The sequence below is a fragment of the Balaenoptera acutorostrata genome, chromosome 1 (genome assembly GCF_949987535.1).
Source record: "Balaenoptera acutorostrata chromosome 1, mBalAcu1.1, whole genome shotgun sequence".
Lineage (NCBI taxonomy): Eukaryota > Metazoa > Chordata > Mammalia > Artiodactyla > Balaenopteridae > Balaenoptera > Balaenoptera acutorostrata.
Window position 1 is genome coordinate 14,805,058 of NC_080064.1, and position 22,661 is coordinate 14,827,718.

General features: G+C 42.7%; 1 protein-coding gene across 8 annotated transcripts in view; it reads right to left on the reverse strand.

Annotated features, from left to right (window-relative positions):
- Positions 1–22,661, reverse strand: part of UBR4 (ubiquitin protein ligase E3 component n-recognin 4) — a 129,979-nt gene that overhangs the window by 51,873 nt on the left and 55,445 nt on the right. Inside the window, exons 49-66 of one of the 8 annotated variants that reach the window (XM_028164692.2) lie at positions 22,319–22,535; positions 21,542–21,574; positions 20,317–20,380; positions 19,748–19,882; positions 18,572–18,746; positions 17,786–17,869; positions 17,555–17,695; positions 16,235–16,356; positions 15,460–15,571; positions 13,441–13,571; positions 13,142–13,319; positions 12,574–12,678; positions 10,897–11,028; positions 10,007–10,181; positions 3,156–3,252; positions 2,381–2,488; positions 1,828–1,944; positions 662–871 (exon numbers count right to left, since the gene is read on the reverse strand). In XM_028164692.2, coding sequence (XP_028020493.2) covers positions 662–871; positions 1,828–1,944; positions 2,381–2,488; positions 3,156–3,252; positions 10,007–10,181; positions 10,897–11,028; positions 12,574–12,678; positions 13,142–13,319; positions 13,441–13,571; positions 15,460–15,571; positions 16,235–16,356; positions 17,555–17,695; positions 17,786–17,869; positions 18,572–18,746; positions 19,748–19,882; positions 20,317–20,380; positions 21,542–21,574; positions 22,319–22,535 — 2,336 coding nt within the window. Of the gene's footprint in view, positions 1–661; positions 872–1,827; positions 1,945–2,380; positions 2,489–3,155; positions 3,253–10,006; positions 10,182–10,896; positions 11,035–12,573; positions 12,679–13,141; positions 13,320–13,440; positions 13,572–15,459; positions 15,572–16,234; positions 16,357–17,554; positions 17,696–17,785; positions 17,870–18,571; positions 18,747–19,747; positions 19,883–20,316; positions 20,381–21,541; positions 21,575–22,318; positions 22,536–22,661 lie in introns of all 8 variants that reach the window. The other 7 variants (XM_028164691.2, XM_028164693.2, XM_028164695.2 and 4 more) reach the window with 7 other exon arrangements.

Here is a 22,661-nt window from a genome sequence, read left to right on the forward strand (position 1 = left end):
ACATTGGGAGAGACGCACAGATTAGCAGGGCTGCATGCAGGGGTGTTATAGTTGATAAAGTAGAGAATTAAGTAGATAGCTGGATCGGCAAAGAACTTTTTGGCTGAAAAGTTATGGAAAACCACTAGAAGGTTACACAAAGAGAAGGACATGATCAGATTCACAATTTTTGCCCTGTTATACTCCCATACTATTCGAAGCAGTCCTGAGTATGCAATAAGAAGCACAGCTACCCCAGGCCATCATGCTCCACTACACAGACTCAAATGGAACAGAAATGGTAATAATAATTAACATTTATTGAGCACTGGTATGTGCTAGGCACTGCGCTTTACAAACATCACCTCATCCAATGCTCACAACAACTCTATAAAGCAGATACTATGTGTATGCTCATTTTTCAGGTGTGCAAACTGAGGCTTACTAAGGTTAGATAGAACTTCTCCAAGCTTCATGGTTGGTAAGTGGGAACACCTGTTCCCGAGGGACACGTTCCCGGACTCACCTGACCAGAAAGCCCATCTTCTAAACTAGGGCATCCTGTAACAGCAGGGGGAGTATGTGACATCCTCGGCTCCTTCAGCGCTACTCACTGAGACTGAAGAGGACAGTGCCCTGGATGAGGGACAGGAGTGGTTCACTGCCCGGGGAAGGACCTCACCTTCACATACTGGCGGAGGAAGAATGGGCTCATGTCGGGTGGGGATGACGTAGTATGTGGTTTCAGCAGCTGGCTGGTAGCCACGGGTTCCTCATCGTTCTGCTGGCTCTTCCAGTACTCCAGCAGGGACTTGAGCACGTGCAGGCAGTAGTCCACAGCGCCAGAGCTCAGCAGGGCTGCTGCTGTGGCACTGGAGATGAGGGAAGATGACTGGGGAAAAACCAGGGAGAAGCTAAGAATGGCCTGCAGCACAGTGTGGCATTCAGCTGAGTGTTGGCGGTAGGAAACGCACTCCCAACAGCCTTAGGAGTAGCTGTCACGGAAGTGAGGGAGTCACTCTCTTGAGTTAAAAGTTTCCCGACTAGCTCAAACATTTCCCCCACTCTTCTGAACACCAGCATGGTAAGAGAAAACAAAGAAACACCAGTTCCCAACTCTAATCTCCCTACCCATATGTGCCAGAGGCCAAGGAGGCCAGGATTAGATAACCCTTCCACCTGCAGGGAAGAGGTTTTCTCTTTCTCCTTGGACAGCTAGAAAAGAAGCCCATTTATGTTAAAGAGAGAGAAAACTTTCCACTATAGGCACTTCTTTGCAGCCCCACTCTCCTAGTAGGGGCTCTTTCCATAGAACCAGCTTCCAAAGGAGATGGGGTGAGTGATCACATGAACAGAAAAGCGGGAGAAAAGCTACTGTAAATAAAACCATTAGGAGAGCCTGGCAAACCCCAGCCACCCACACAGCTCAGAAGCTCATTAAGACTGGACGCAGTTCAGCCTCCATTTCTACCTTCTCTGCTTTGTGTTAATCTCCTTTCCAGCACACACCACTGCTTTCTCTCTGCTCTATTACCATACCTTATAGCAACATACAGGAGGGGAATCCTCTTAGCCACTCTGCGCCTGGCAGAACAGTCTCCTGCTTTTCAATAATGGAACTTCCAAACGCTTTAACCGCCCCCAGTGGAGGGATTGTTGGAAAAGATCAGAGCTTGGAAGGGACCCCGAGAAAGGGGGATGCTCTGCCCCTGAGCGGTGGCAGCTTAGAATCTTACTGCTCTCGAGCGACGACGGCCTGGCTCTAACAGAGGCCTCTGCCGGCTGTCCGAGCACCACCCCGACAATCCTCGTTCCTTTCCCCACGCCCATTAGCCCAAAGCAAGATACCTCGCATATGGAAGACTTGGATCCGGATTTGGTCCTGGACATGAAGACACTCAGGAGTCTCATCACCACCAAGTGGACCTCATTCAGGGCACTGCGTTCGTTCTTCTTGGAGACATCCTGCGGACAGAGGCGGAGCCCAGAAGACCACACTTACTTTAAAATTGAGGCGTCCTCTCAACAAGATTGCCTCACATGGACTCAGAGAAAAAACAAGCTCCAATGTACTTGTGGTCTATACGTGGATGATCTAGAGCCTGATACACCTAGGAATGTTAAGATACAAACAACCAATTTACTGTTTTTACCTTGTGGAGCTACAAAAGGTCCATGAGGGCAGGGACTTGGTCTTGTTCCTCATTTATAGCCAGAGCCAAAAGTATGCCAGGGCCAAAGCAGGCACTAAAAACGTTTCTGATGAATCAACAGAACTGGAGCCCTCAGTGGAGGGTCACCCCCTGAAACTAGGTGAAGCTCCTCTAAGAGAGGAATGAAAAACTGAAAACCGATCTCAGCCAATCCCTGCCTCTCACACAGTATGACTCTCAAATTTCACCTTCTTATCCATGCCCAGTTCAGCAATAAGCTGGGAGAGCAGGTTGTCCAGGGCCCCCTTGTCTTTCTCATCTTCTCCATCCAGATCTGTAGTAAGCATCAGAATGACCTGGACATCAACAGAGAGAGAAAACATGAAAGCCAATTCCCTAAAGGACAACAATTCTAAACACAAGGTGTTTCAGAAGAAATCCCAGTCTTCCTGACTGCCCTGTCAATCGTAACAATAATCCATGAAAAGGTTCTAAGTCCTAAGGTAACCAAAGTTGAAGTGTCCAGAGTCAGAAGAGTCAAATTATGGCATATGTTACCCTTGGCCATCACAGAAAATGTTCTGCAAAAAGTCTGCAAAACTAATTGACTAGCCTACACTATATCCAACCAAAGTGGCTTAAGATATGGCACTGTGGTATTCTAATTAAAGAACAATTTTGCCTAAGACGAAGGCAGCTAGTGGGAGAATAGCTATCAGACCACACTCTATTACTAATCCTAATAAAGAGTTACTAGACACTAAGAATCTCTGGAGCAGACTTTTGTTCCTGGCTCTGTCAATAACTACCTGGATAGCTGTAGAAATTTTTTAACTTCATTCTCTGATCCTCGGCCTTCTCATCTATAAAATGAAGGGCTATAACTTGCAATTCAAAATTACATTCCATTATTCTATAACCTAATACCAAACCAAGTCTTACAGAGCCTCAGAAGGAGAGCTGTGAGCATGCTTAAGGATGGTCCAACTTTGATGTGACAGACCCAAGTGAACTGAGAGATACCTGCATGTATGGAATGGCCCGGACACCTCCAACACTTCGTAACTGGGGCAAAGTTTGCAGTAGTCTCTCCAACAGCATCAGACGGACCATGTGCAGCCTAAAAGACCAGGGAAAATACATGAAACATGAGCTAATACACAAACACTAACCAGCTGAATATAGTTCTTTCCTCCTGCCACTGACGTAAATAGGGAAGCTACTTCTTAGGAACAATCCTAGCATTTAAAAAAAAAAACTGTTAAGACATGCCTTTGGTATACCAGTAACATAGAAGGAAAAATCTCACTCTGTTAAAGTGGACCAAAACTATTCCAAGATACAACTGATGGTACTGAAAACTTACTACAGGAAGTTAAAATATTTCTCAAGCAACCAGGTCCTGGTTGTTCTCAATGTTCAAACCAAACCTTCAATAGTAAGCTCTATGGCTTTTTCCAACACATGGCCCTATTCCGCCTCCAAGCATTCATTATTTTCTGGAATTCTGCCGTCTACAAATTTTACATCATCCAATTGTATAGTGACCTAGCCCCTTCTTCTTGTTTCCCAAGTCCTTAGGAAGGCCAGTCACTGCTTTGCCCTCTCACAGCTTAGTCATCATTTTTCCTAGTATAAAATTCAATCTCAACATCAATACTAGAACCGTGAGTTCTCCCATATATGCAGTTGGCCACTACCTAGCCTTCCTCATCTGCAGATGTACAGCTGGGCTTCTGTAGTGTAACAAATGTGTGTTTCTGGATCTGTAGTGAATATGCTGATTCAAGAGGACCAATCTGAAAATTAATTAGGGTCTTGTCAACAAGTTGGTTGGCAGTCTCACCTAACACAATCTTACACAGATTAACAGTGCATTTGCTAAATCAATTAATGGATTCACTCTCAAAATTAATAAACCATTTTGCTTCATTTTACTTTACATGTGTCAGAAACCACACGCCTTCATATTTTTTAAGTGTGATTTTCATGCATTCCATATCCTAGCAGGTATCCAGAATATTTTCAGTATAATAAAAGTCTGAATGAAAATAGAGTCTTGAATAATAAATGACAATTTTTCTAAAAGAACTTGAAGGAACGAGCTAAACAACCTTCAGAATATAGTAATACACAAAAACCCAGGCATGCATCTTCGAATAATTAGACCAGCTGTGTGAGGACTACAAATGAATAAAAATTGCTCAGGAACAGATAAGGTACAAGTGATGAAAGATGAGATGACAGCAGCAGCTTAATACTTTTAGGATAAAACATAACAAGTTCTGAGATGGATTAAAATCCTCAGATTTGGAGAACGTGCATGTGAATATACACAGAAAGGAAAAAGCCAACATAATGAGTAGAGTCTGGATCTGGACCAAGATCATGCCAGATTACTGACTTTTCAAACTCTTAAGATAGTAGTACTCTTACAACTTAACAAAAAAATTAAACAGTGTACCAAAATTACAATTTCCTCCTCGTGACAAAGTAAAACCAATTCAGTTATTCTATTATTTAAAACAATAAGTTACTTAACAATTCTTTAATTAACTTATTCCTGAAAAATACAGTTAACTTAAAACAACTTTAGAGAATTTCATTAGCAATATGGCTAGGTTACCTAAATTGACCCTCCAGCTAAAAACAAATGAAAATCCTAAAAAGATATAACAACATTTTCGAAATAATGAGTCTCAAGAAATTTCAAAGCATCGAAATCACATAGTATGTTCCCCAACCACAGTAAATTAAACTGTAAATCAATAACAAAAATAATTAGAAAATCCCCAAATGTTTGGAAATTTGGCAACATATTTCTAAATATCCCATGGGCCAAAGACTAAATTACAAGAGAATTTAGAAAACATTTTGAACTGAACAGCAATGACAATACAACATATAAAAATATGTGAGCTCCAGCCAAAGCAATGTTAAAGGGAATTTTAGAGAGAAATATATAGCTTCAAATATGTATTGAAAAAGAAAGGTTTAAAATCAATGATTTAACCTTCCATCTTACGACACTAAAAAAAAAAAAACAAAATTATCCCCCTCCCCCAAAAATAAGATACTAAAACAAAAAAAGTTAGTAAGAAGAGAAAGGAAATAATCAAGAGTGGAAATGAAATAGAAAGTAGGTATATAACAGAGAAAAATCAAAGCCAAATGTTGGTTCTTTGTAAATAAAGTTGATAACTTCTAGCAAGACTGACTTTTGGGGGGGGAAATATTTGTTACCCATACTAGAAATGAAAAAAGGTATATCACTACAAATCCTAAAGACATTAAAAGGATGATAAGATATATTATGAACAACTTTATCCCAGTAAAATGAATGAATTCCTTGAAAAGCACAACATACCAAAATTGACACATGAAGAAACAGAAATAATTCTGTGTCATTTAAAGAATGAATCTATAGTTCTGGGGCTTCCCTGGTGGCGCAGTGGCTGAGAATCTGCCTGCCAATGCAGGGGACACGGGTTCGAGCCCTGGTCTGGGAAGATCCCACATGCCACGGAGCAACTGGGCCCGTGAGCCACAACTACTGAGCCTGCGCGTCTGGAGCCTGTGCCCCGCAACGGGAGGGGCCGCGATAGTGAAAGGCCCGCGCACCGCGATGAAGAGCGGCCCCCGCACCGCGATGAAGAGTGGCCCCCACTTGCCGCAACTAGAGAAAGCCCTCACACGAAAACTAAGAGACCCAACACAGTCATAAATAAATAAATAAAATAAATAAATAAAGTATTAAAATAGTCCCTGTGTAAATAAACTCTGCTCAAACTAAAAAAAAAAAAAAAAAAAAAAAAAAAAAAAGAATGAATCTATAGTTGAAAGTCTTCCCTTAAAGAAAGTCTTCCCTTAGAGACCCAGGTGACTTCACGGCTAAATTTTTCCAAGAATTCAGACGAAATAAAACCAATCTTACACAAACTCTTGTAGAGAACAGAGAATGGGAAACATGTCCTCACTTACTTTATGAGGCCAGAATAACATGAATACCGATACCTGACAAAAACATTTCAAAGAAGAAAAATTACAGGCCTAAATAAAGTATCAGCAAATCAAATCCAGTGATACAAAAGATAAGACATCACGATCAGGTGTCCCCAGAAGGTTGGTTTAATAATGGAAAATATCAATTACTGTAATTTACAACCTTAAACAGAATAAAGGAGAAAAACATATAATCAACTAAGTGCCACAAAAGCAACTGGAAAGTTTCAAAAACCAACCCAAGATAAAATATCTCCCAGCAAACTAGTAGCAAAACTTAATTTGATAAAGAATATCCCAGAAAACCTTCCACTTAACATCATACTTCATGGTAAAGTAGGAAACCTTTTCTCCTGTGTCTGGGAATGAGGTAAGGATTTCCACCATCACCACTTCTCTCCTACCCAATACAATAAGGCAAGAGAAAACAGTTAAAAGGTGTAAAGATTGAAGGGAAAAAACTTAAATGTCATTATTTACAGGAGACAAGACTGTTCATGCAGAATCTGTGATAAGAATTAATCTAATTACCAAACCCATAATTAGGATTAATCTAATTATCAAAACCTATAATTAGAATTTAAGTGAATTTAGAAAGATCACAGAATACAAGGTCAAAATAAAAGCAATAATGAGCTCACTAGCAATTAAGAAATTATTAGGCCAGAAAATGAGTAAAGATAGAAATCCAGAGGGGTAAGCACAGCCCTGAGACTGATTTCAGGGCATCCAAAAACTTGAGGCTATGATGCTCTAACGGCAACTTGTACATCAGGTTGCTAGGACCTTACAAGGCATCTGGACTAGGAAAAGATGCCTAGAATCTGCCCCAAGTGAGGAGAGTCTTCAAAGAGAATCTCATAAAAAAAACACAGAAGGCTACACCCTGAGTTTAAAAGTAAACAAATATACCACTTCCCCCCGTACCACTTTTTCCCCATCCAGGAGTCTGTAAGAAAAATTAGCTGACTCAAATCCTGATGCTGAGACAAAAGCAGGAAAAAAAGAATCAGCTGCTGAAATATAGTCCAGTTTATATATCTTTTTCCTTTTGGCTAATATTTTTGTGTCCTATTTAAGAAATCTTCGCCAACCCTAAGTTATGAAGATATTTTGTCTTCTAAAACCAGTACAGTGTCACCTTTTGTGTTTAATCCATAGCAACTGATTTTTGTGTATTATCAGGTCAAGACTCATTTTATTCCATGTTAATTTCCAACCAACCTATTGCCATTGATTAAAAAGACCATCTTTCTTCCACTGTACAGAAGTCTCATCTGTGTCATAAATCAGTTGACTATGTATGTGTGAATCTGTTTCTGAACGCTAGTCTGTTTTGTTAATCTATTTTGTCTATCCTTGCACCAATATCCCACTGTCTTACTGAGCACAGCTTTATAAGCTACAGTTGTGTAGTCTTCTAATTTTGTGGGTTTTCTTCAATATTGCCTTAGCTAATCTTAGTCCCTTGCTCTTCCAAATAAATGTTAGTATCAGCTTGTCAGTTTTGACACATAAATAAAGCCAGCTAAGACTTTTGACCGGGATTATACTGAACCTGTATCAATGTTAAGACAATTGTTATCTTTATAATAATGAGTCTTTCAATCCATAAACATGGTATATCCCTTCATTTATTTAGATCTTCTTTAATTTCCCTCAATGAGCTTTTATAGTTTTCAGTGTAGAAGTGTTATATATCTTCCAAACTTATAACTATGTATTTGATGTTTTCTGATGTCACTCAAATAAATCTTAGGAAACCTATAAATAACTAAGCAGAGGAATTTAAAAAAGAAAGAAAAGAGATATTAAGATACATGGAGAAGAGAATATGATGGTCTAACATCTATTTAAGTCCCAGAAAGAGAAATAACAGAAAATGAGGCAGAAGCAATGCCCAATGAGATTAATGAATGAGATATTTGAATGAGATTAATGAATGAGAAGTTTCTAGAATTAATAAAAGACACTAACCCAAACATTCAAGCAGAACAAATGTAAAGAAATCCATCCTAAACCTATCCTAGTAAAACTACAAATAACAGTGACAAGATAAAGATCTTAAGAGCAGCAGCAAAGACATTGTTTTCAAAGAAGCAATAATTGTAACAGCAGGTGACATCTCATTGGCAATAACAATGGATACCATTTTCAATTTTGGGAGGATAAAACCATCAACACAAAATTCTATCCCCATCAAAAATACATCCACAAAATGTAAGCTAAATAAAGACATTTTCCAGACTAACAAAACCTGAGAGTTTGAAAGCAGGGAACCTCCCCTAAAGGAAAATCTAAATGACATACTTCAAGAAGAAAATGATCCTAGATGGAAGGTCTGAGATGCACAAAGAAAACATGGGCGTAGAAAGTGGTAAACGTGTGAGCAAATCTAAACAGACACTGACTACATAAATTATATAAAAGAGCAATAATATCTTGAAAGCTTTAAAAAGGCTTTTCTTAAAACACACAAATATAATAGCTTAAATTGATAAGAATGAGCAAAGTCTTCTAAGGTACTCATTCAGGAAGAAGATATAGCTCTTAGTTAACTTTAGTTTTGGTTAAGTATGCATGTTGAAGTGATTAGTATAACTACTAAAAGACTGGAAACAGAGTAAACAACCTCCAAACTTGCAAAGTTGGGGCAGGGGGGAATGAGAAAAGAGCAAATCAACCCACAAGAGGGCTACAAAGAAAAAGAAACACGGAAACAGGCAGAACAAATAAGAAGCACAAAATAAATTCAAATATATCAGTAATTAACATCAGTTATAAATGAACTTAACTGTTCCAATTAAAAAGCAAAGGTAGACTGGATTAAAAATATTTTGAAAAATAAACTTCAAAGAACCAAAAATCACAAAGATCACATTATCTGAACACATGGAATTAACCTAGAAATCACATGAAGAGGAAAAAAAAAGATTAAGTAGAAAATGCCTTTTAGGTTAAGCAGTTAAGAAACAAATCCCATCAAAATATCAACAGTTAACTGAGCCAGAGGTCATCTTCCCCAAAGGGATGCTGCAAGAGTTTAAGTGGAAGGACACAGGGAATAGAGGAAACACTCACTGATGCCCTCCCAAAATGTCTCCGATGCCTGACTGTTCAGTTACCTCTTTTTCTGATAGAAATCATTCAGTTCAAAATACTGATTTCTGCACTAATGTGATAACTATGGGCCTCACCAAATTTAACAAACATTGTATCACGAGTATATTCTTAGGTTTCTTTTCTTCCTCCTCTTCTATTTCTCTAGTCACCTTTTGGTTAAGAGTACATTCCTCCACCAATCCAGTACCAAATACCACCAGAATTTCTTCAGGGGGCTGGATTAGGATTTTATGGATTACTTTCAATTTGCCAAATGCCCCACCACTGGTATTTCTAGTCATAAACTTGTATTTGCTGTTTGATCTCTCTATTACCTAATAAACATGCTGAACAAGCAGTTATTTCTAGTATTTACTTAATAACTATCACTTTTGAGCCCAGAACAGTGTCATTTATGAAGAGAAAGCTACAAAATGAGTGTACAGTTAATGATGAAACAAGAAAGATTTGACTAAGGAGGACACGTGTTTTTACGACAATCCCTTTACTAAGGGATATAGGCGGGCCCTACGAAAAAAACCACTTTCTATTCTCTCTGCAATTGATTTGATGAAATTCTAATTAGGACCAGAAGACAGACCTAGAACACTTCTTAAGGTTTTTAAATTGTTTCACGAGTCTATCACCTTTCCATTTCAAAAGAAATAAACTGTTACCACCACTCCACCTCCTGCAACTGATCCATCATCCTATTCCTGAAACATTCTCCCCTAGGAAAGCCTCTTGAGTGCAAGTGGCCAGCTCCTGACCTGTTGCTAGCGTGGACATCTCCTTCCCCTTCCCCTTCTCCTTCTCCCTCGGAGCCATCTCCTTCCTGATGTCCGGTGGTGGTGCTGATGGCGCCAGTGCTTGAACTGACACTTCCTGGTCCAGCCGGATGCCCCTCTGCTGTGGCATCACCGTAAGCACTGCTCCGGCCAGATACTAGAGGGAAAGGTTTTAAAAAGTACAAATCAACTCCCAAAGCACGGTGGAATCCAGTGCATTCTTAAGTCAGCAATTACCTGACTGGTAGCTTTAGAAAATTTTTTTCTTCTGTGTGAAGGTCAATAAGGATTGAATTCACGATTTCGGCCCCACAGGACTAAATGACTAAATGACTAAATGACTCTCTGGGTACCCAAAGAACAGAAGATCCACCCACAAGAACAATTAATCTCAACTGTTGATAAATTTCCATCTCATACTCCAGAAGAAACACATACTGATTTGGGAATCTCGAAATTATCAGCTACTCTATATCTCTTCCACAAAAAATTTTCATATCCAATTTTTAAGCAGAGACTGATTTTTAAGATCAAACCAAAATGGCTTGTCATGCTTCCTCATTCTAGAAGCCCAACCCCCACCAGCCAGTACAGATGGCCTGCTATATTAATATACCAGATCATTAACAATGGGACTGCCCAAAATCTCCTCCACAACAGAAGAAGCAAAAGCCACCGTAGGACTGATTTCAAAGTCGTACCATCCTTGTTTTCAACTAATCATGATTTGGGATTATGTATGTCATTTCTTTCTTCCACTAACAGATAATTAAACTCCCCTTTGCTGAAACCAATCCTAGGACCCACGCAGGGATTTCTATTTTGTCCCCACCCTCTCTGCCCAAGGATATCAGGACCTCCAGCCGTATTACCACTGTGCTCGCCAGCCACCGAGTCCACTGCACTTCCCCCGCTCTCCGAGCCCACACTACCACCGTGGTCAGCAGGGGAGGTCCGAAGGGTGGAACCATCAGTTGCTGCTGTGCTGCCCTCGTCGTCTGAGGCTGGAGCTGAGAGAGTAACGAGAGCTGTTACAGGTAAAAACCCCTCTTTGGGGCAAAAGCATCAAACTACATAGTGCAGAAGACACAATGCAGTTTATACATCCTGTTGTCAAAGAAAAAAGGGAAGGATTTGCTTTGCTGGTTAATCACTAACAGGAACAAACACTATACATGGTACATTGCAAACAGTACTTAGACAGAAGTGAAAACCCAGTTCACTGGGCATTTCCTTCGCTATTACATCACAGTGCAAGTAAAACAGTGCAGAGATTCAAGAAGAATCTGTGACATGGACACTCAGTTTTCTAGCTAAAATGCTTCACGGTCACCACAGTCTAGGTGTTACTGACACCTGCTGAGATTGGAAAATAGCCATTACCATTCAAAAGCATAGATTCTGAATTTTCATGAGATTTGTTTTGCAATCAATTTATGCTTATGCTAGGAAATCACTTATCATGAGCTCTCAAATCAACCTTGTCTGTTTTTTTAATCAGATGGTCCAGAGGGGAGCTCATTTGGAAATTTCAAACTTCCTAATAATCCTCATCAGATGCTAATAATGAAGCAAGGAAATTCCCCAGAGACAGCCACAGCATCCAGGATCAGGGCTGAGCTGAGACAGGAGGAAAATGCTGGATGAGATACATGGGGGAGAAAAGCCGAGACAGCCACAGAGCACAGTAGGAACACAACTGGCACAGCACAACAGTGACCTCCAAGCCTGAAATGACAGCAACTAAAGAGACCTAAGAAAAGCAACAAGCCATGGCAGCAGGCGACAGGGGACAGCCAGTTTCTCCCTTTCTTATCTATCCAGGATAAAACGCCCAAAACAAGAAACAAAGAAAAAAAGAAAAAAGAAAACAAATAGAGGGACACATCAGTCTGAAAACTCTCAATCAACCCTTAAATTACTCAGGGGCTGATTTTCCAGTAGATTGTTCAGATGTTCCATCCTCCTCTATTTGGTCCAACTCTCCACTCAGGACATATTTTTTTTCTTATCAGATTAGGAAAAGAGATTGAAAGTAAACACAAAATGAGGTCTGAAGATTTCCTATGCATTTGAATTGTCCATAAAAACCCTACCCACCAAGCTCAGATCCCACGCTGACCTGAAGTGTAACTCAGCTTCTTGTAGCTTCACTTTTATTTGCAAATGAAGAGAAAAGAGTTAAAAGGTTTGAGCTCCATTTCTTGTCTCCCTTTTGAAACTGTCTAAAATGTTAGAACTCTGGTGAAGAACCCTGAAAGCTGTGATTTAAGCTCTAAAGCCGATCAACCTGCAAGCTGTTCTCTTGGCCTTTCCTTGGGGAATTAGCTGAAGCCAGGCAGCATGCAAAGTGTAGGGAAGCAGAGCCATGAATGCCTTTGCCAAGCTGCATCACTATGCCTTCCACACCCGCATTTCTAGAGCAAAGGCACAAGCAGGAAGTCCAGAATGGCCTGTCAAAGCAGCTGCCCATTACACTCTCACAGCGTTGGAAACGAGGCCTGAGGGTCCTGGGGCCCTGAGCCGCGCTCCTTGCTGTGGACAGTTACCTGATGCTGTGGTGTCAGAGAGGGTTCCTGCGTCCAGAGAGGAAGAGCTGGGTGCCTGGCCGGACAGCCCCAGGCTCTGCAGGCCCAGGGCACTGCTGCTGCTGCCTGGGAAACAAGTGGAGAGTGAGCACAGCATCCCCTCCAGACCCCATCCACAGCGCCGCTTGGCCACCTGCTGCCCTCAGGAGTCTAAACTCACCAGCGTGTGACCCCCTCTGGCCTAGAGGAAGTTACTCAACAGCCATCGCTGTCCACCCACCAAATTTAGTTACAGAGATGGTGGAAGCCTTCCTTCAGCTCAGGCAGGACACAGGCTGGAGGAATCTAACAGATTTGGGAGGAAATAATCCAAAAGACCAAACTAACAGAAACTATGAGATTGGCTCCCAGACTAAAAATCCCACCACGATCCCTCTCACTCTCCACCTGCATCTCTGAACAGCTCGCACCCAGATCAACCTCTCCCCAAATCTGGGGACGAGCTAAGTCAGCGGGATATCAGTAACTGCCAAACCCTCTTTCCTGTGCAAGACCAATGGGCCGCTGTGTTCCTGGCATTGCCTTCTACCTTGCTGGTCCTGCTGCAGGCTCAGGGCAATGGCTAGTTCAACCATGGTCTCGTCATCTGCGTCAGGCGGGATGTCCAGCATGGGGGGGAAGCCCTCCGCGCCTGCCAGCAGGGCCTCCAGGGGAGAGGGGTTGCCATTGTTGACATTTTCAGCTGTCTCCAGGACCATCGACTCAGACTGCAGAGAGAAAGCTCTGTCAGTGTCCCGTGGTAAACGGCAGCTTGTGGAAGTCCACTGAACAAGAGCTAGAGGAGAGTTCTGAGGCTCCTCCTCCCCTCTCCTGCTGCCAGAGACTCACCACCATCTCAAAATCTCCATGGTCCACCTCACTCTGTTCCTGGCTTTCCTGACGGATGTGACCACCATTCGGGATCCCTGACGACTGCATTTTCTCATCTGCATCATCATCGTCATCATCATCCTTGTCTCCTGAGTCAAAGAAACCCCAGTCACCTGAAGGTGCTTGCTCTTTCCTCCCTCTGCATGTGGTAAGATAAGCTACATAGCAAACAAAAACCAAGACAAGCAAGCTACCAGCTAGTGCCCTGTGCTTTAGAGATAAATTCCAGGGAGCCATGCCTGGCCTTTTTCTCTTGCTTCCTGGACCTAGCAGGATCTGGGAAGGTGGGGCTGGCAGTGACAGCCTGCTCCACTTAGGAGAAGTCTTTTCCAGCTGATGAAGGAAAACAGAAACAAAAACCCTTGGATTCCATAAAGCAGAACAATCTAAGACCAGCAGGTCCCATGAGCTTGTGCCAACCCTCAGGAGACCCTGGACAAGACAGGGAAAATAATACAATTGAGATGTTTATCTATTATCTGTCATGGCAGCCTGGAGTGTTATCTTACTTTTTTTCCCCCAAAACAACTGGGTCAGTGAGATTTTCACACTACATAATCATTAAGAGAAGAACCAATTGAAATGTGAAACCATCAAATGAAAGCTGGTTCTTCCAGCACAGCACTACAGGTCCTACCCGGACCAGCTTCTGTACGAAGGAGAAAAGCCCTCTAAGAAGGGAGAAGCCCAGCTTAGACTCCTAATTATCAGAAAAGGATGGAGACCTTGCCTTCCACTCAATGGGCTGAAAAAGTATGTGGACATGACCTTAACTGGAAACATAAACTATCCGGACTCTAGCTTCTCCACAGAGAAAAGATGCACAAATTGTTGCCTGACTCATCAAAAGCTTAAGATGAATGATGCTCAAGGAAGGTTGTCTAAAGGTCGTGAAGCTGCATGCGCTCCTCTAAACCTGCACTGGACCACACAGTAGCCACAGCCACTAGCTACAACGTGGCTAGTCCACATGGAGATGTGATGTTAGTGTATATAGTACACGCTAGATTTTTTTTAATTATTGGAGTATAATTGCTTTACAATGTTGTTAGTTTCTGCTATACAATGAAGTGAATCAGCTGTATGTATACCTATATCCCCTCCCTCTTGGACCTCCCTCCCACCCACCGCCCCGCACTAGATTTTTAAGACAGTACCAAAAAATTTTTTAAGAATGGAAAATATTTTACTAATAATTTTTTATATTATGTGTTGAAATAATATTTTTGATATATTGGATTATTAGTAAGTTAATTTCAAATATTTCTTTTTACTCTTTATCATGTGACTAAAATAAAATTTAAACTATGTATGTGACTTTCATTGGAAGTTTAACTTCTGAGCTAAACCAAGTAACCAGAGTTACACAATATACTACTGCTAAGATTGACAATTGGTAGAATTGCTTTTCCTAAAATGTTAAATGTTATGTCCTTGACTCGTATCCAACTGTATCAAGAGGGAAATCTCTTGTGAAATTTGCTGTCAATCTTATTGTAGGTAAGTCCGCTGAAGATACTACCCATTAGGCAACAAAATGGACCCTTAATGTAAGAGCTTTCATGCGGGGAAATTTTTCATTTCCTGAAAAATGGCGGGTTTTTTCTTCAGTCACTGTGATTTTTGAACTGTTCTCATTTTATTTTCACTCTGGCTTTTGGGAAGTTTTCAGCCAAAAATAAGATCTTCACTTAACAGCCATGTAGGACTTTGTGATGTAGATTTTATGTCCTTGGCTTGATTTTACTATTGTACCTTTATTTTCCCCTGGCCTCGATTTTCCTTCTTTTTATTCTACTTACTATGCGTTTTTTATACACCACCTTCAATTCTTCATGGAATAAGGCAGCGTAAAACAATGGATACATAACCAAAAGTCTCCAGGGCCTTCGTCAACATGAGCAGCACGTCCTAGTGCTTTATTTCCCTTCTCCCCCCGCCACACTCGCACAAGCCTAAACCCAGACCTCACATTACCCATTGGAGTGTTGCTTCGAGGGGAGGAGGGCAATGTCACATGTCTCCGCTTGTTCCTCGGCCTTAGGACTCGAATTAGAGCTTGTTTACAAGAGAAGCTCACAGCAGGATCCTGAGGTTGAAAGGAAACCATCATTCTTAGGTTTTAATATTATTCATGAAACTGTCTATAAAACACTTTCCTTTCTTGGACAATCACATGCATGTGGAAGATCTGCCTACTCTCACCTGCAACCTGCTGAATCAGGTCAGCAGTTAAGCCCATTTCCCCAACCTGGCATATATAAGCCCCATATGCTACATTCTTGTATCTTAGTTCCTAGTAATAGACTGGCAGGTCATTTGGCCCTGAAGTCCCTTTGGCTGCCTACAAATTGGTTTTGGCTTTTCATCAGATGATCAGGGTCACTTAGCTCTGTGCTAAAATCAGTACTTCCAACACTAGCTTCTGTGCCAGAGTCACTGGAAATAGATCTTGATGATGTTCATTCAGGTACTCATTTAATTAATACTTACTTAGCATTAACTATGAAGCAACCATCAGTATATTCCCTGGGGACTCAGCACTGAACAAAACAAACCAAGTCCATTCCCTTTTCAAACCTTCTTTTCCATGGAATGAGTAAGATGTTAAAGGCTTTACTGATATGTAAAATTCTTAATTCCCATTACCCTCCTTTAAGTCTGTTTTATTTCATTAATTAGCAAACTTATAAAAAAAATTTTTTCCAGACATTCCCAGATAAGGATTATCTGGGGTTGTAATGATACGTACAGGACACAATAGCATCTGCATGTATATCTTGGATGCTGTATTAATACAGTCCAGCTCACAGGTACAGTAGCCATGGATAATGTCTACCAGAGCATTAACGGTAGCTTCAATATGAGTTAGGCCTAAAGGGGAGAAACAGATGGTGAAAAAAATTCCAACTACTTGACAGCCAAAGACAAAAGTACAAATTCTTACGCCCATGTAAAGGTCAAGCTAACAAGAAAATGACAAGCACACACAGAAAAACAAACAAACAAAACACACACATAGAATGTAGGCTGTAGGCATTGTTTGTGATTTGTTTTATTAATAGTCTCCTAAATCTCCCTAACTGTCTCCAAAAGCCTTTCCAAATATCCTGCATCACAGAAATAAACAGGTGTCTACTCTCTATGGATATCAAAAGACAGGGCAGAGAAATGTGAAGAGCTGAGCAGAGTCTAAATGTTCCCTACTATCCCCAAACCTTAGGTGATAAAGATGACCCTAACAGGCCTTTTGGGTTTACTGCCCAAGCAATGTCCAAACACAAATGAGTAACAGGGGTCCTTCTACTTTTCTAGATTGCTATTCAGAACCTTACTACTCTTCCACCTAAAAACCTTAGACAGTGTGAAAAGTTAAATACCAAAGGCAGCAGTAGCTTAGAAATAAAATAATTCTCTAGTATGATGTTTTTTGGGTTTTGTTTTAATAAATTTATTTATTTATTTGTTTGTTTGTTTATGGCTGCACTGGGTCCTCGTTGCTGCGTGCGGGCTTTCTCTAGTTGCAGCGAGTGGGCTTCTCATTGCGGTGGCTTCTCTTGTTGCGGAGCATGCTCTCTAGGCACACGGGCTTCAGTAGTTCTGGCACACGGGCTCAGTAGTTGTGGCTCGCAGGCTCTAGAGCGCAGGCTCAGTAGTTGTGGCGCACGGGCTTAGTTGCTCCGTGGCATGTGGGATCTTCCCGGACCAGGGATCAAACTCGTGTCCCCTGCACTGGCAGGTGGATTCTTAACTACTGCGTCACCAGGGTAGTCCCCTCAAAGACTTTTTTAAAAACAATTATAAACACCACTAAGGGCACACACACGCACACACTTCTTTATGTGAAGTATTCAATCTGACGTGAGAGACACAAGCAAGTCCCACTTCTCTGCTACACTGCTAAATTCCTCTATCAGGAACACTGATCTCACAGGCTTCTGTTTCCTAAATATTCACTAAATATCCACTCTGGAAGAGATGGATGATGAAGGCTAAAGGTGAAGAGTTCAATCTGTTCCAAGAAAAAACTTACATCAGGCTTCACTATCAAGTATCCCTTTTAACATGATACCTGGCAGGCAGGCAGGTGCCAAGAAGGCATTCTTGGGTTTGGATGCATGGAGTTTCCAGAAGTGGTTCACCAGCTGGGTGATGAAACTACAGCAGTCTCCCTCCAACTGCTTCTGAGGTTCTCTCCCCTCATCCGCTCCTTCTAAGCAGGAGGAAAAAAAATTATTAACGACGGTAAATCTAAGATGGAATTTAATTTGTTTTAAGGTTAACTCAGGTCAAGGAAGCTTGCCTGGGGAGGGAGTTTCAAGTGGGGCCCCAGTCAATATGCCAACTATCCCTAGACTCCAGCAGGCACATCTAGGAAAAAAACAGTCTGGGAAAGGAATATCACAGAAAACATTGTATGTTAGAATTAAGTAGAAGGGGAGCATTCAGGAGCTTACAGCAGATTCAGAGATCTCAGGTGCAACTGTTCAACTTCTAAAAGCTAGGGGAACATCTGCAATTTTCTAGAATGATCCGTGAATTATAGTACTAGAGGAGGAACAGGATGATGACAGCATATGGAAATATGTAAATAACAGAACTGTAAAGGCATCAATAAGCTCTATTTGATGAAAGCAAAGCAGGTTTGGTACCCAGCCAATGTGAGGAGAGAGGAGGAAATAGAATCAAGCACTGAGAAAGGCTACAGATATTAATAAAATACTGGCAAAAGTACAGCACGAAAGCAAAAGACATGATCCTATTACTTTAAAGCAACCAGGGCACAAGCTTAACTTTACCCTGAAGATCTTAAAGAGGTAGTAAATTCAGAGACAGATTATATCTGATGTCCAGAGCACTAAATAAACTCAAGAGCAATCCAAGGGGTAAGCACTGGAAACAGCATTTACTTAGAACTATACAATTCTAATGTCAAAAGCCCTTTAAGATATAAAGACAAGAGAGTACAATCCCTGTCTCAGAGTGTGAAGTCAGTCAGAAGCCAGTGAGAACAAGAAGAAGATGAGAGAGTAAAGAAGGTGGTGTAGTAAGCAGATTTCAGGACCACAGCCATACAGGCCAAGTTCACCTGTTTCCATCTGGGGCAGCTTTGACTCCGTAAAGTGGACAAGGTTGTTAGGGCGCATGATGGCAATGGAGCGAGCTGTGATCACCAGCCTCTGGAAGACCTCAGGGTCCAAATCCTTGCCTTCTTTGCTGGATGTGTTGAGACACTGCACAGCTTTGCTCAGCAAGGCCTGATCCTACAACAAAGGAATCACAGAGGATGAACCAAAAGCAAGGAAGGCCTGGGTACTAAAGCACAGAGGAGAGGGGAACTGACAGATCATCAGGATGGCTACCTCCTCTCAAGAGAACAGGTTAATTACCGTTGACTACCTGGAACAAATCTTCAAAGCAGCCCAACACAGTTCAACTTCTTCATATAATAAAACATTAAAGACGCTTAAAAAAAAAAAACCAAAAGCCATGAAATCAGTATCAAAGTATGATAGGAAAACTAGAAATACCAGCCGATTCTCCAGAGTTACAACATCCCAGATCTCCTTCCTATGGAAGTCATTTCTTTGCAGGTTCATACCAAAGCTATGTTTCCAAAATCGCCTTTCCTTGAGAGGTTCACCAGGTTAAACTCACATTTCTCAGTTCTCTGGGTTTGAGGCACAAAAGCTAACCAAGGCATCTGGGCTGGTGGCTTCCTCCTCATGGATGTGAACTGTTGACAATCTTTCCCATTTATAGAAACTGGCCTAACTTACTGCCTTCAGTCGCTACTTACTTTTATAGGTGAGACCCTCTCTCCCCAGATTTCCCCCTCAGTCTCTCCAACAACCACTTACCAAATTCATCACAAGCAAGTACACCTCACTGAGGGCTGTGGCACAGCTGCAGGAGTGCACATGCCAGCAGCCCTGACCTCCTGAGTGACTTCCCGCCCCATTCTGCCAGTGAGAAGCCACCCCTACCCAAGCATCCCTCCCCTCCCTTCCTTAAATCTTCCTGATCCTATTAGAGTAACAGAACAAAATGAATGCAAACCAGTGGCCCATGACTGGCTTGTTCTCATTTTGAGTGATATTCATTAATTTCTCAGGAGAAACTTTAGGATGTGTGGCTCTAATCTCAACGCTCTCCTCTCCCCACCTTACTTTACTACGCCTTTGCTTTACATCCAAAAAGCCAATTTGCTTGATTCCCTGTCAGTACCACAACTTACGCTTCAACAGAAGGCACCCCTGATTACCTTGTGGCTGTGATAGGCTGAGCGACTGGTGTGCAGGCTGGCCAGAAGGCTCTTGGACTGCTGCTGGACACTGGCAGGCGCTGGCAGGGACAGCAGCAGAGTGGCCAGCTCCTGAGCTGCATTCTTGTTTCTCTCCTGATGCAGAAGACAGCAGGGTTGTCACTAACCCCACCAAATCCATGCAGGATAAACTGCCCACACTCTGCCCCCCACCCCCTCCTCCCTTCTCGGCCACCAGGACTAGGTTAGGCTCCATGAACCACAAGGAGCAAAACAAAGAATTTCAGAAATTACAATCCTCCCACAATACAGGTAAAGAGAGTCCAAGGTCATGACTCCCGGAACAGTGTTCTTTAATCAGCACTCATCCTATTCTACAAAACACTCTCACTATGGGTCCCCCAAAAGTAGGACATAAGGCCTTAAGCTGAAGATTCCTCTGGATGATCTTTGCAAATCAAGATTATGCTATAAATGTTCTTTAGCTGCAAGGCTTCGAGGCCTCTGATGACTCCACTGACTTCCTGCCTCTTCAGAAAGCTCCCATGTGCTTTAAAAAAGTAACTTGCCTTCTCGATGATTGGGCCAACAGCAAAGCAGCTTTCCAGGGCTTCTAAAGAACTCACAACCAGCCTAGGGAGACAGAAAAGCTGGTGTGAGCACAACAACCCTTCTCTCTGCCTGGTGCTTTAGCCTGCACAGACTACAGTCGTGAGGACCCTGGGGACAGCTAATGAATGCCAAACACAAAATCAAAGCACAATAAGACCTGCCACAGGCACCATGCATATCGTTTCCTTGTGTTACAGGCCAGAAGAAACCTGGCTCCTGCTCGGAGATCAACCTGAGGCCATGTTCATAATCCGTAGTAACTCCAAGACAGGGCTTTTCTTCCTCAAAGAGGATAAATGTGCTTCCTCCTGCTGCCTGTGGCAGGGATCACTGAGAAGGGCTTAACAGTCTTGATGCAATGGGACCCGAAGCTCAGGTGCCCCATAGATCAGTAGGCAAAGGGGACACACAAAGGGAAAGGTTAAAACCATCTTCTTATACTGGGAGAGCTGGGGTTATATTTTACTTACACCTCCAAGAAAATGCACAAAGGCACTTCGTATGAGTTCCCCAAGTACGGGGAAGAGAACAAGCTGTATTTTCAGGTGCACGCCAATTGCCAATGTTCAAAGGGTCCTATAAAGCACCTTTAGGAAACTGGGTAATTTTCTCTAAGGGAAGGATAGGAAACCCAACCACTGAAGGGTACCAAGTGACACGCTCCCAAGGGCTCACTCCTGTGGGTTTAATGCAGCACAGTAAAAAGACCAACATCCTGAGGGCTGAAGCTCTGGACAGAGAGGGGAAAGTGTGGAGAAGGCAGCTGGAGAGAAAAAGGGCAAGGGGCAGAGGAAGGCAGTAAAGAGCCAGGAAAGAGAGACCTGGGACATAAAACCACGGTGGACAGAACAAGCTCTCTGGTGGCTTTTCAGACAGTAGAACTTTTCCACTGTCCCGGCGCCCCCTCCCCGCTTCTCATCCACTGTAGAGAGGAAGCAGAGAGGGATGGGGTAAGGAAGGGGAGGCTAAGAGTCTGAAGCGGCCGACACCAAGCACGCACGTACAACCCTCCACATTCTCCACTTTGACACGGGACAGCTCTGCAGCCATGCAATGACCAGAACAGAAAGAAGCAGGAGGACTTTTCCACAGAAGCGGAATCAAGGCAAAGCCACGCCATCAGTTACACCGCTCTCTGACACACACTCGCTCGTGCAGAGAAAAGAAAGAGGGCATACTAACCGGTCCAGCTTGGTTAGGGACTCAGTTTCAGAACTTGGGGGAGAAGCAAAAGAAAAAAAAAGGAAAAAAATGTGAAGCTCAGAGAAACCTGGAAATACATCCTAAGCAAACAATATAAGAATAGGGTGGGGGGGGGAGAAAGAGAGAGAAAAGGGGTTGGGTGGGGAGGCTGCTGGCGGGAGGCAGTGATTCCAAGCCAGGCTATTCTTACGACTTACAATGTAAGAACTGAACATCTTACATCCCGCATCTACCATGGCAAACCAGCAGCTCCTTAGCGCAAAGAAGCCAAGCGCAATGCTTAAGATGGCCACTGGGGGGAGCCTCAGGAGGCTCTGAACTGCTACAAGATGCCTGGGACAGCCTCTTGCCCGCAGTGTTATTACCACATGAAGTAGCTGCTGCAGAGGAAGATGAGAAGACGATGAAATCGGAATGAAAGGGAAGATTTTTCCCTATAACTTCAGCAAGACTAGATCCTAATCTATAATACTGGCTTAAGCATCTTCTGGTCAGCAGCCTCTGGCTACTCCAAAGGGTACCTGAGCTTATTAAGAGAAGGGAAGGGACAGAAGGGTCCAGGCAGAGCCTTGGGAGTCAGATGGCTCTGAGCCGCCTCCAGGCCTTGTCTGCACACTAAGGAGACACTGAGTGAAATCCTGAAAAAATCACAGGCCAGACTTGGGACACTTAGAGGCTCACTCTCTCGAGACACAGGTTCTGCTGGGAGAGTGAGAACCGGTGAGAACTGAAGTCAGCCCCTGCCAGTGCTGGTACCTCTCCAGGACAGTTCCACTCGTGGTGGTAGGGGCAGCTGAGTCACTGTCTCCAGTGCCATTGCTCTGGCTCAGGTTTGAAGGACAGATGTTGCTGACGGAGGCAGAAGGGAATTCTTCCGGGGGCTCATCAGGCCAGCCAAACTGCTCCTTAGTCTTGCCATAGACTTTTACAGCATCGATCATGGTGACACCTGCTGGATCCACCGAGGCCCCAACTGCAGTAAGCAAGAGCAAGCCTTTAGGAAGCACATTCTCTGAAGGGTTACCACCACCACCTCCAAAGCAAAGACCAGACTAGTCTGGACAAAGTAGCAAGCCTCACTGATTTCACAGGCATAGAG